The 12,827-nt window shown below is 44.7% G+C and overlaps 2 protein-coding genes across 3 annotated transcripts in view; both read right to left on the reverse strand.

Annotated features, from left to right (window-relative positions):
• LOC118308749 (NACHT, LRR and PYD domains-containing protein 12-like) overlaps positions 1-12,827 on the reverse strand; it is a 988,189-nt gene that overhangs the window by 27,500 nt on the left and 947,862 nt on the right. The gene's annotated exons all lie outside the window — the stretch shown is intronic.
• Positions 605-12,681, reverse strand: rbl1 (retinoblastoma-like 1 (p107)). The gene is made up of 21 exons (XM_035630096.2): positions 12,349-12,681; positions 11,320-11,453; positions 10,992-11,195; positions 10,765-10,829; positions 10,187-10,315; positions 9,764-9,927; positions 9,569-9,633; positions 9,306-9,480; positions 9,057-9,223; positions 8,122-8,234; positions 7,588-7,691; positions 7,305-7,442; positions 7,010-7,174; positions 6,655-6,817; positions 6,313-6,531; positions 5,993-6,195; positions 4,863-5,039; positions 4,591-4,753; positions 3,650-3,798; positions 3,391-3,555; positions 605-2,280 (listed from the first exon to the last, which is right to left on the reverse strand). Exons 1-21 carry the CDS (start codon positions 12,508-12,510, stop codon positions 2,071-2,073), a joined length of 3,234 nt encoding a protein of 1,077 aa, XP_035485989.1. The 5' UTR covers positions 12,511-12,681; the 3' UTR covers positions 605-2,070.

Raw genomic sequence — 12,827 nt, forward strand, 5'->3', positions numbered from 1 at the left:
TCTCCTCCGGGCGAACAGGAGGCCGAGGACGGAGGGACACGTTCTTAAAAATTCCAGATCCACTGGAAGAATGTTTCGCCAAACGTTTTAGGAAACAAGTAGATTTCGACTTCTTGAGAACGTGCACCGTGCCTCCACGTGTCTCTCCGTCCGCGGCCTCCCACAACAGATCGCTACGTTTGAGCGTCTGTGTCGACCCCTCGTTTGGAAACCACTGACACGGAGTCCTGACGATGGTGAAAGTACCTAAAAGAGAAGAAAACGCAACTGATGAACATAATTTTGGCGTTAGTATAAACTGTATCTGTTAAACATCGAACTGGTTTGTTCGTTTGATGCTGAAACGGTGATAAATAACATATTCCAGTGTTGATTTTTCCTCCCTTCACCCTCAGATCGTCTCCCGCTGAAACAGACAAATAAAATTAACGTCTCAAAGTTTTATTTTTGAAAAATACTAATAATACTAATAAACTAATAATACACTTTTTCCTTGAAAAGCAAAAGATGCACAGAAGCAGGAAGTGACGCAGACGATTCGGATTCTGATCAATTGTCTTTTAGTTTGTTTGGAAGCAAAAAAATCCACACATTCCATTTTCAATTTTTTTTTTACGACAAGCTGTTTATTCCTTTCTTTTTTTTCAACTCAGGTATGAACACAACAGGTGTTAAAAGTTAAAAGTTGCAGATTCAATAAAATGTGAAATTTAATTTAAGTGTAGATACTACACACACACACACACACACACACACACACACACACACACACACACACACACACACACACACACACACACACACACACACACACACACACACACACACACACACACACACACACACACACACACACACACACACACACACACACACACACACACACACAGGCACAAAAAAAAGAGCTGCTTCGGTCGAGCGCTCCTTATTTTCATTAGCGTCGAAATCTATTGTGACACAGTAATAAAACAACAGCTGGTGGTTCATAACCACGAAAAAAAAGATTAAAGGAAACAATAAGCGTGATTAGTAAAAGAATGAAACCTTTCCCTCTGTGAACGGCGGAGGCAGATGACGTAATGAAGACGAGACGATGTGAAGCTCGAATTGTCCGGTCAAAGGTCAAAGGAAACTATTTACACAAGTTCAAAAGTTCAAATCTGTGAATAAAATTGAAATACAGTTGTTTGTTTCTGTTCTGTTCTGAGATGGGAAAACATCTTAAAAGTTTTACGGTCAAGTGAGGGGTACATTTTTTTCTCCGTGTGTTTGAATCTGTGAAAATATCCACGTTCAATATTGGATTTTTTTATTTGTGTGAGAAATTTTTGAGATTAAAGTCGCAATATTACAAGAAAAGAAACAACTATAAAATAGCAAGAATAAAGTCGTAAAAATACAAGAATGAAATAGAAATATTTCGAGATCAAAGTCGTAATATTATGAGATTAAAGTCAAAATGTTGGAGAACTTTGTGAATCTATAACTTCAGTCGAGGTCAACGAGCAGAAACTTTTAATAAACGTTGAACATATGATAACGTGACTTTACCGTTCCGTTGTTGTCAGTGTGACACCACACCAGAGGAAGCTGTCGTCAGGGCTCACGCCCGTTTCCTGGGTCGCTGGTTTATTTTTCCCTAATATAAAATTAAATTAAATAAAAAAAATTCTAGTAAAATCACGTATTTATTCTCATAAAATCACAACTATTCTCGAAGTGTCACTTTTTCCTTTTTCCTCAATGTGGCCCTACAGGAGATGTAGTTGTGTTGAAATGACGTTGGGTTGTGACGGACCAGAGAGAAAGAGTTCATCTTTAGTTTCACCGTCGACGACATGATCAGGTCTCAGTTCCTGTTCTTCGCTCGAATGTCAATTTGTCCTGATGGAGCTCAAATATCATATTTTGGATATTATTATTATTATTATTACTGGTATCAGAGTCAAATGTTTGTGGGTTGTGACGACACTAAAAGTAGAAATTATAATCTGTTTTGAACGATTGGGAACGCTTCACTGCACAGACTCTGTTGTGACCCCGAGGTCGGAGGTCAAAGCTGAACATGCTTCAGCGACTCTGGCGCTCGGACACGACGTCCTGCAGCCGCTTCAGCAGCACGTCTGGGCTGCTGCTGCTGCTGTTCTCCGGACACGCCTTCTTGCTGGGGGAGTCGCACGCCACCGCCGCCGATGACATCATCACGTCGCCCTCCATGGTGAAGGCCCGCTTCCTGCTCACGCAGCCCAGACGGATCATCCGGTTGATGTCGGACAACTCCTGCAGAGACGGGAGCGTTAAAGTCACAGTGCGAAAATATTTAGAAGAACTTATAAACAGAGAATTTAATAAATATCGTCCATATCGTTCGTATATTTATAATCACCTGCAACAAAGAACCAATGTTTCTCGCCGCCGTTTTTAATAAGGTTTCCCAAAACGGACAAAACACTTAAATTTGCAGCGCTGCTGGAAAAAACGGAATTTCTTGAAATGTACGATTACATTTATTATTTATTAGAACAGAAGGAAGGAGAGCACGAATCCTCGTCACAAGAGAAGCGAAAACAGGAAGCAGAACGAATTCATGAGAGGCAATGGCAGAAAAAAGGACGCAACACTCGACGTAGTTGTAGAAAAACAAACGTCGTAGCGAGAGTCTACCGTAGCTGGTCCAGAGCGCTCGGGGGGGGGGGGGGGGGGGGGGGGGGGGGGGGGGGGGGGTTTACACCTTCACCACCAGATGGCGCCAAATACTACACACTGGAGCTTTGAGTATCAATGCGACGTCACAAGGATTCTTTGGAGGGATGCACCCAAGATATAGCCCACATATTCGGCCCACATATTCGGCCGAATATGTGCAAAGACAGATTCATTTTTACCAAAAAATGTTTTATCAAATAAAAGTATTTCATTTTATTTTGTTCGAATTTATTTATTTTTAGTTATATTGTGCTTTGCTGGTATAATGTCTGCAGGAATGTAAAAACGTACTTTTGTAATAGATTTTTTCCCTTGAAAAATTAAGACTAAACAGTAAAAAGCACATTTATGAAATGCTGAAACATTGGGCCAAATAAATGAAAAACTTTAAAAAACGGTTATTCGGTTGTCGGCGTTCGTTTCATTTTGAACGGTTTCGGACAACAATTTTTATTTTGGTGCATCCCATTATTATTTTCATCATTGATTAATATGACAGTTTTTATTTTACTATGAATTCATTGTTTGGTCTAAAAAACAAAACAAAGGTGACGTCTTCAAATGTGTTTTGACAAAACAATGAGGTTTCGATGAATCGATTATTAAAAACAGTTTCAGATCATTTTCTTCGCCCTTCACCTGAAAACCAATCAACTTCCTGTTTCCTCTGCGAGTCGTCGTTACCTTGGACGGGCTGCTGTTGATCCTGTAGGTGTAGGAGTTGGGCGTGAGGCATCCCGCCGAGTTCTTGTGCGGCGACACGTACAGCGAGTGTCTCTGAGAGACTCGGCGTGGAGACAGAGGCTGAGCCCGGACCGTCGGGAACGGGGAGAGAGGAGGAGCGTCCGCCTGGAGGGTAGGAAAAAAAAACCCACAACAACAGTCAGGCCCAGTCTCCGGTCGTTGATCTCATCACGCTGAGTTCTGTCAGATCACAACGTACCCGGTTATCATGGGTGGCGTAACGCAGAGCGAAGCTCTTCATCTTCAGGACGAAGACGGCGTTGTAAAACTGGATGAGGTCACCACGCTCCTCGTCGCCTGGTTGGTTGGAGTCCGCTTCCCCGGAGACCTGATTGGTTTTCTCGGCAGCTAAAGAAACACACAGATCAATTCATGTTTTTTTTTAAATAGACATTTAAGTCAGATTTGATAAAAATTGCTTCACAACCGATCAGAGCTGCAGTAAATAGGCGATCGAAATTAAATCGACTTAACGTAGATTAATTATGTTTTTTATCACGGAATGTTTCCTGGATGCGTCAGTTATTAATGGGAAAGAAAAGGAGAAAAAAGGTTTTGCTAATAAAATGTTGTTATTTTTCCCTGAATGGACTCCAACACTGTAACCAGGTTTGAGGCTCCATAAATAAAGTTAACGTTATCTTCAAGTATCTTTGAAAGAAAAGAAGGATAGAAAGAAAGAAAGAAAAGAAAGTAAGAGAGAGAACAAAAAAGAGAGAAAGAAGGAATGATAGAGGAAGAAAAAAAGAGGAATTAAAGAAAGTAAGAAAGGGACAAAGAGAGAGAGAAAGAAAAAAAAAGAAAGAGAGAAGAAAAGAAGAAAGCAAAAGTAATGAAGGAAGAAAAAAAAGAGAGAAAGAAAATCCTGAGTATCGATAACTTTAGTTTGTTGAGTGACCGATCGTTTCAGTTTAATGTTTAAATTGACATTTTGCCTGATTAAGGTCTGAGGACCGAGAACAGAAGGATCTGAAGTGAGGGAGCAGGAGCTTCCGGGTCTTTCACGGCCTCTGAACAGGAACGTTTCCGATCAAACGAACACTTTCACGTCTCTTTCATCAAACTGCTGCTCTCCTGTAAAACATGCTGCTTTAATCTCCACGACCAGGATGTTCCACGTGTTCGACGTGTTGGACTTACATTCGCCCCCGGAGACGGGATCCACCTCCATGTTCTCGTCGGCCACCGGCTCTCTGGCGTCTCCGTGACGCAGCAGCACACTGCGGTACACGTGGCTGCTGGCCTGTGGTTGGCTGCGGTAACACTTCATGATGTCCTGGAACGTGTGCGTCTCCTTGGTGATCTACGACGGAGGCGAAGAAGAAGGAAGCAGCGTTACGACGACGGACGACTTTCTGCCTTTCAAGCGTCGACATCCTCAAACCACAGATTCCAAATGTCATTTTCCTCACTTTGGATATGATGTAGATGCTGCAGAGCAGCAGCTGGTCCAGGTGCCGGTCCTTCATCAGGTCGGTGCAGTGGACCAGGGCGTGTTCGAAACACGTCCAGATTTTCCCGCGCAGGTCGGACGACACGTCCAGCTTCACGCACAGATCCCTCAGACGCACGCTGGCGAGGTGATACGCCTGAAACAGGGAGACGACGTGAGGTCAAACATCACTGGGCAGTCGCCTTCGTCATACAAGAGTTAACATCAGTTTCATGCCATACGACACGTGGAAGACGTGAAGATATCCGGCTGAATTTTAACGTAGTTGCTGCCATGTTACTTTTATTATCGTGGAAAAACAAACAGACTATTTTTAATTCTAGTTTTGTTGAACTTTTTTCCCACTGTTTAAATTCCTGGTGAAGTGAATTTAAGCTTAGCTAAAACTAAGCTAAGCTAAGATAAGATAAGATAAGATAAGGGGGTCAGCCCTATGTTCCCACATTTCTAGGACATTTTTAAAATTAGGGTAGGGGTAGGGTTAGGGCTACTGGATAATAGGTTGGGTGTAATTGGCTACCAAATTGGGAGAAAGGGGGATGAAATCTGATACAAATTTATGAAAAAGGAAATGTGGGAACACAGGGCCTAATTTTGAAAAAAATCCTAGAAATGTGGGAACATATGCACCCTCCCAAGATAAGATAAGATAAAATAAGATAAGGTAAGATAAGATAAAATAAGCTAAGGTAAGATAACATCAGATAAACTAAGATAAACTAAGCTGAGATAAAATAAGATAAAATATGATAAGCCAAGCTAAGATAGGTACTTTATTGACCCCAAGAAGGGATTTTCTGAAATTCTGGAAGTTGGAGCATTCCAAACAAACTGGGAAATATAGGAATAATAACCTGCAACCACATCGATGGTCAACTGATTGTTTACAATATTTTCTAGTTTCAGCTTCTTCAGTGATTTGTGACTTTTCTTTGTCACGTGACGGTTGTAAACCACAATTTAAAGATTAGATGATTAATTAATAATAAACAGATGAAAAACAGGATTTATTTCCTGACCCTCGTTTGAGGGATAAGATCAGATGGATGGACGTGAAGATAATTAATCACTCGTTCGGCGCCCACACACCTTCCTGAAGAACAGAGCGAGCGAGCCGGTGCGTCGCGGCCGCCCGTGCACCGCCTGGGGGTCAGAGGGCGCGGGGGCGGGAGCTTGGGCGGGGGCGGCGACTCGGCTCGGGGAGGCGGTGAGCAGGAACTGAGCGGTGACCGCGCCGGAGGAGTCGCACGGCTGAACCGGGATCAGCGTGATGGTGCGCTCGTTATTCAGACCTGCAGATATTCACAAACACAAAGTGGAGAGAGTGTTTAATTCCCAACGGGATCATGTTGAATATGAATTTGTTTCATGAAGGTGTGTGTGTGTGTGTGAGTAAGTGCGTCACCCACCCTGCAGCGGGATGCTGAGGATCGTGGTCTGGCCTCCGATCTTCAGGGTGCCCGTTGAGCCAAAGGTCAACCTCTTGGCCGGAGACGACAGCTGACTCACGCTGGGGATCAGCGTCGACGTCGCGAGCGGAGGGTCGTCGCCGAACAGACGGCGCTTGGCGCTGCCGGCGGCCGGAGAGCTGTACCGGTCGTGCACCGACAGTGGAGAGGGAGGCACGTCTGGAAAAGAAGGGGGGCGGGGGCGGCATTGATAAGGTTATTAATGAATCTACGTGTTTCTCTTGGGTTTTGTAATTACTTTGTAACAAGTAAAAATAACAACAACAAAAAGCAACACCATACCTTTGCGGGCGCTACCCAGACCTGATCTGAACTCCCGGATGCGCGGGTGGATGATGGGAGAGAGGGCGACCAGCGGCAGGTGGGACTGAGCTCCGCTGGCGGAGCCAGGAGCAGAACCGGAACCGGGAACTGAGCCTGTGTCGAGGCTGGAGGAAAAATTCACCTGAAGGAGAGAGAGAGAGAGAGAGAGAGAGAGAGAGAGAGAGAGAGGGGAAAGAGTTGATGAAAGGAATGGGAGAGGGGGAGGGGTGTGTGTGTGTGTGTGTGTGTGTGTGTGTGTGTGTGTGTGTGTGTGTGTGTGTGTGTGTGTGTGTGTGTGTGTGTCGTGTGTGTGTGTGTGTGTGTGTACGCTGACCTCTTCCACCGTGGGCACTTTGCTCCCAGCAGCCTTCAGGGCGCTCCACAGGGCCGAGTCCCTGGTCCACGCTCTGCTCTCCAGAACCTGCTCCTCGATGGAGTTCAGGTGCTTTACCATGTCTCTGGACAAACCTTCCTCCGAGCGGATGAACACCTCGATCACCTGCTCACACACGCACGTACGCACACGCACACAAAGAAGAGGAATCCAGTTGGAATCCAGGAGGATTTGGAAAAAACAAACACCAGATACATGTGTGGCCAGCGCAGAGGAATAAAAGTGTATTTGTTACCTTGAAGAAGTAGAATGGAGGCAGTTTGACGACGCTGATGATCCAGGGGAAGGTTCTCTGGGAGCTGTAGGCGAACAACACCACCTCCAGACAACAGGCCATCAGGGAGCAGTGGAAGATGTCCTGCTCCAACAACACCTAGACCACAACAACAACAACATCTTACTGGTTCTAAAAGACAACATCACACAACACATCTGCCCAGTCCACTGGCAGAATTGATTTTAAGATTTTACTGATTTTAAACACACACACACACACACACACTGTGGCTGTAGCTTACACTCATGTCTTTGCCCTGCAGCCGCTTGGTCTCCTGAGCCATGACGTTCTCCAGGATTTTGTAGTACAGGATCTCGGCGAGCTTCAGGCGGTTCTCCGCAAAGTCTGAAAAAACAAAAGAGCCACATGTGTATTTTATACCACCACGAAAATCACGGAAAAATCTCAAAACACGTGAAGACGTTTAAAAGGGAGAAATGTGAAAATATACGGTACTTTTGAGTCAAAATGCTCGTTCATCGGCGGCAGCCAGCTTGGTTGTTTAACAAAACAATACCTTCTCCCCGCGTCGCGGTATAAACCCCACCCTCATTATCATCGGTTGTGATTGGACTGGCAAGTTTTCCGCCGGAGGCACATCACTTCCCGATGGAGCAAATTTCAATGAGCTCCCAGAATTCATCTGGGTCCCAGGCTATGCTTTAGCTGAGTGTTCCTAATATACTGACAACTGAGTGTACGTTTGTGTTTGTGTGTGTGTGTGTGTGTGTGTGTGTGTGTGTGTGTGTGTGTGTGTGTGTGTGTGTGTGTGTACCTATGTGAGATCCGGGCGTGTCCTCGGAGTCGTTGGTGTAATGGTGTTTGAAGGTTTGTCCCAGCGTCTTCACTCGGGCCAGTATCGACTCTGTGGGATCTCTGGAGCACGACCTTCAATCACAGCACATTAATTTGAAAGTTTTTCTAGTGTAACTTCACAGCTACAGTTCCCCCCCAAAAAAACACAAGAAACGTAAGAAATTTCACATTTTTCAACACTTGTCATAAGATATTTTAAATAGCTTTGTTGTAAATAAATTCTTATTTGTTGAAAAAATGAGAAATTTTTCATCTTAATAGAATCAGTATCGTTACAGAACTGTACATTTCACCTGATTAATAATCTGATCTTTAATAATAAATTAAAAACATCACACAACTTTCAAAAAGTCTGTTTTAAAAATTGTTACAACTTAATCAAAAGCAAATACAATCTTCAAATGTAAGAAGATGTTCTCTCTTCCCCGGACAAATGTCTGATAGAGCCACAACTAATGGTTATTTTCATGATCAATAATCAATAATCATCTACATTAGATCAATTCATCATTTGTTCATCAAGTATTAAAAAATGTCCATCACAGTATCGGCAACTCCTAGGTGACGTCTTCCTGTTTAGTCAGAGCAACAGTAACATAAAGAACAGCAGATATTTTTTTTTTTTATTACGTTTATGATATAAATTAATTATCATAAACGGATAAAACAGTTAATCTTTGATCAATCGCCTGACTAGAATTCTTACGTAACTTTTTGTATTCTGGTCATAAACATTTTAGAATTAATGGTACATAATTTTATTTCTGCAATAAAAATGTTTAATGTCATTCACTCTTCTTTTGCTGTTTTCTTCCACTTCTTTTCTTCCACTCTGTCCTCGTCTAATTTATTAAGTTTGCAGAAAGAAACTTTAATAAAGAAAGAGGAACTGACTTGAATATTTGCGTCAGGTGGTCGCTGGGCGCCGCCCTCGACCCGGCCACCATGCTTTGCAGCCGGCTGACGGTCTGCGTCGCCGAGGAGACGGGCGTGACCAGCAGGTCCTTCTCCTTCAGGTAGACGCGTCCGGTCAGAGGGGTGGAGGGGGCGAGGGAGCCGGACTGTGGAGAGAGAGACGAGAGGTTACTATACTCTGTGTGTGTGTGTGTGTGTGTGTGTGTGTGTGTTTGTTTGTTTGTTTACCTTTTCGACGTGCTGCTGCAGCTGGTGCCGAGTGGTCGCGAGGCCGGCGGACGGTTCCGGAACCGTCTTCCTCGGGGTTCCAATCTCCTCGTCGGCGTCGGCTCCCAGAAACACCCGTTCGTCAAAATCGCCGACCGTCAACACATACTCCTCGTACTCCCGGTTTATGGCTTTGCTAAAAGAAAAAGACAACGCGCAGTTCAATGCCACTATTCAAATGCTTAAAAACTTTGATTCAGAAAAACTGCGTCCTTGTTTCTTACTTGTTATCGATGAAGTTCTGAGGATCCAACATTTCTGTGAGAAGTTCTTCGCTGCCTCTGAGGATCTGAGATTCAGACAAACGCAAAGTTTACGACAAAAAATGGATGAAGAGTGAACACGAGGATGTTTCTGTGTGTGTGTGTGTGTGTGTGTGTGTGTGTGTGTCTGTGTGTCTGTGTGTGTGTGTCTGGTACCTGTTTCTGGAACAGTTTCTGGATGTAGGGTTTGAAGTAGTGCTGTTTGATGCCCTTCGCCTCCACCACCAGTCCGTCGTGCAGCTCACACAGACGCTCCAACACGCACGGAGGAGGCTCGTCCGCAGACACGTGGCCGTCGGCGCGGTACAGAGCAGGCAGACCTACACACACACACACACACACACACACACACACACACACACACACACACACACACACACACACACACACACACACACACACACACACACACACACACACACACACACACACACACACACACACACACACACACACACACACACACACACACACACACACACACACACATTTACAGACAGTTTAGCTCTCTCTCTTTCTCCAGCAGTTAAAGTGAAAACCAAACACAATAATGTTGAAGTCTGATTTTTCTCTCTTTACCTCTGAATGTGGGGTTGATCAGCTCCTTCCTGTTTGAGCAGAGCAGAGCATTTCCAAACACCAGGTCCAGACAGCAGAGCAGAAGGTGGTACGAGTTCACCAGGTCATCACCGATCATACGGAAGTTACCTAAACACACAGACAGTATATATTAGAGCTGCAGCAGTTAATCGGCAACAATTTTGATGATGGATGAATCTGTTAAAAGTAAAAATTCTCTGATTTCAGCTTCTTAGATGTGAATATTTTTTGTGTGTTTGTTTTGCTCCTCTCTGACAGTAAACTGAATATCTTTGGTGTGTGGACAAAACAAAACATCATCTTGAGGTTTTGGGAAACACAATCACCATTTTCCAACATTTTATGAACCAAACTACTAATCGATTAATCGCGAAAATATTCAACAGAATGATCGATATAGAAAATAATAGTTAGTTGCAGCTCTAGTACACACAGTCATTTCATCTGCATCCAAACTACAGCTGCTCGATTAATCATTTTAGTCAAACATTTACTGAAAACTACAGCAGAGAGAACACTAACATCGGCAAAAACATTTTGGTTCTGTTCCTCTATACCTTTGGTGTAGACGAACAACGTCCAGCAGAACTTGAACACATCGCCGATGTGGCACGGCAGCCGCCTGCAGAGCCAGAGGGGAACACACACTTTAGACTGGGCCACAGGACTGTGACTGTGTGTGTTTGTGTGTCTACTTGTCTCTTCATAGGTGGTTGTTACTTAAAAAATGACAGAAAAAATTCAATCTTTGTGCACAAGTTTCCAGTGTGTGTCTGCGTCGTGCCTGTGTTTCCTGCTGCGCGGCTGGCGTGGGGGCTCGGCGCCCTGCGGGTCCTGAAACATGTCCATGAAGATGGGCTCGAACTTGCGGAAGATCACCGTGGAGACCTCGAAGTTGCGCTCCAGCTGCTCCATGCGCAGCCGGAAGTGCTGCGACAGGTTGGACATGTCGGACCACTTCCTCATCTTGGAGAAGAACTGGATGAGACTGGGGAGGAGGACGGGGAGAGAGAGGAAGGAGAGGAGTCTCAGACTGTATCTAGTGCGGCAGGTTATATTAGATTATATTATATTATATACTGTCGGGTGCTGCAGAGCCGACGGTGACTGACCTGAGTTTGGACGAGCGAAGGATCCTGGTGAGGGAGACACAGTTTCCCTCCATCAGCCCTTTACCCACCGTGGGAACAGACCCCTTCCTGCAGGCGGCATACAGCGAGCAGGCCAGCCAGTGGACCACGTCTCCCTGCAGACACAAAACAATACAACATAATAATAATAACTATTATTATTATTATCAATACAGCGACGTATACAATATAACAAAGGATCATTTGGTAGGTTAGGTTTTTAGTTTCTACATCCTAAAATGATTTCTGAAGTCTCACTTTTAAAAAAAGGACAAAATAAAACTTGTGTCAACGTTTAATAGCAAGAGAATAAAAGTGTTATTGTCTTCTAATAGACGTATGTAAATAGGATCTTATCTGACCTGGTTAGCATATTGTATACTTCTATACTTAACTCATCATTTAAAAAAAACAACAACACTGCTTCCACAGTGACTAATGACTTATTTTAAAAAAGCAGCCATGAGCCTCAATAACTGATTGATTGATTATAGATATTGTATTTATTTAGTAAGTTGTTTTACCCCTCTACTGACTTGTAAACAATAGCCACATGTTTCTGTTTGTTTCTGTTTTGCTCAGGTTTGTTATCCACATTTTTGCCGTATGACACATACTCATATATGTCAATTCTGATTCTGATACTTTTATCAATACGTTCATTCACGTGACCACAACTTGTGGGGACATTTTTCAATATTGATTAGATAGACAGACCATAAGAAATCAGCAAACACACGCAGCGCTGTGTCAAAGCAACTCATTCATTTAGTGTGCGAATGGCTGATTATTAATTTCCACTTCGCTAATCGGGTCGGACAGTAATCGGGTTATGTGGACCGGATGTAAACAAGGGAAGCAGTCGAAGCCCTTTAACTCGGTGTCGGTGTTTCGCAGTGCGCTCAAGAGGAAGTGTTGTTGCTGTGTCGCCGGGTGAAAGTGAAAGTTACGAAACAAGCCTCTGGGGGACGTTATGATGATTATGATTATGATTATGATGGTTGCTCCTACCTCCAGGGTGTATGTGTTCCATATGGCAGTGAAGTTGTCCATGGCGGCGGCGGCGGTCTGCTCGTCCATGTTCAGCTCCTGACACAGCGTCTCCAGACTCCTCCGCACGGAGCTCTCCTCCATCCTGCCCGACTCCGAGTCCGACGACTCCTCGCCCCGCATTGGTGCACGACTTGCTGGGTCACAGTTTGGGCCGAGTTTGAAGAATGTTTGTGGAATAATGTCCTCAACCGTCAGAGCGGAACCACACGACGCGACGCGACTCCCTCGAACCTGCCTCCAGCTCCGCCACCACCAACCACGACACGACCGGCGGACTTCCGCTCGCCCGTTCCCACAATGCAGCGCGTTGGCGCGAAAACCGCGGGGCAGAGACCAATCAGAGGCGGGGGGGGGGGGGGGGGGGGGGGGGGGGGGGGGGGGTGGCGCCGGTCGTTGCTCACCCAACCCCCAAGGTAAACGTTACCAAGCAACCGCCC

This window comes from Scophthalmus maximus, chromosome 6 (genome assembly GCF_022379125.1).
Source record: "Scophthalmus maximus strain ysfricsl-2021 chromosome 6, ASM2237912v1, whole genome shotgun sequence".
NCBI lineage: Eukaryota > Metazoa > Chordata > Actinopteri > Pleuronectiformes > Scophthalmidae > Scophthalmus > Scophthalmus maximus.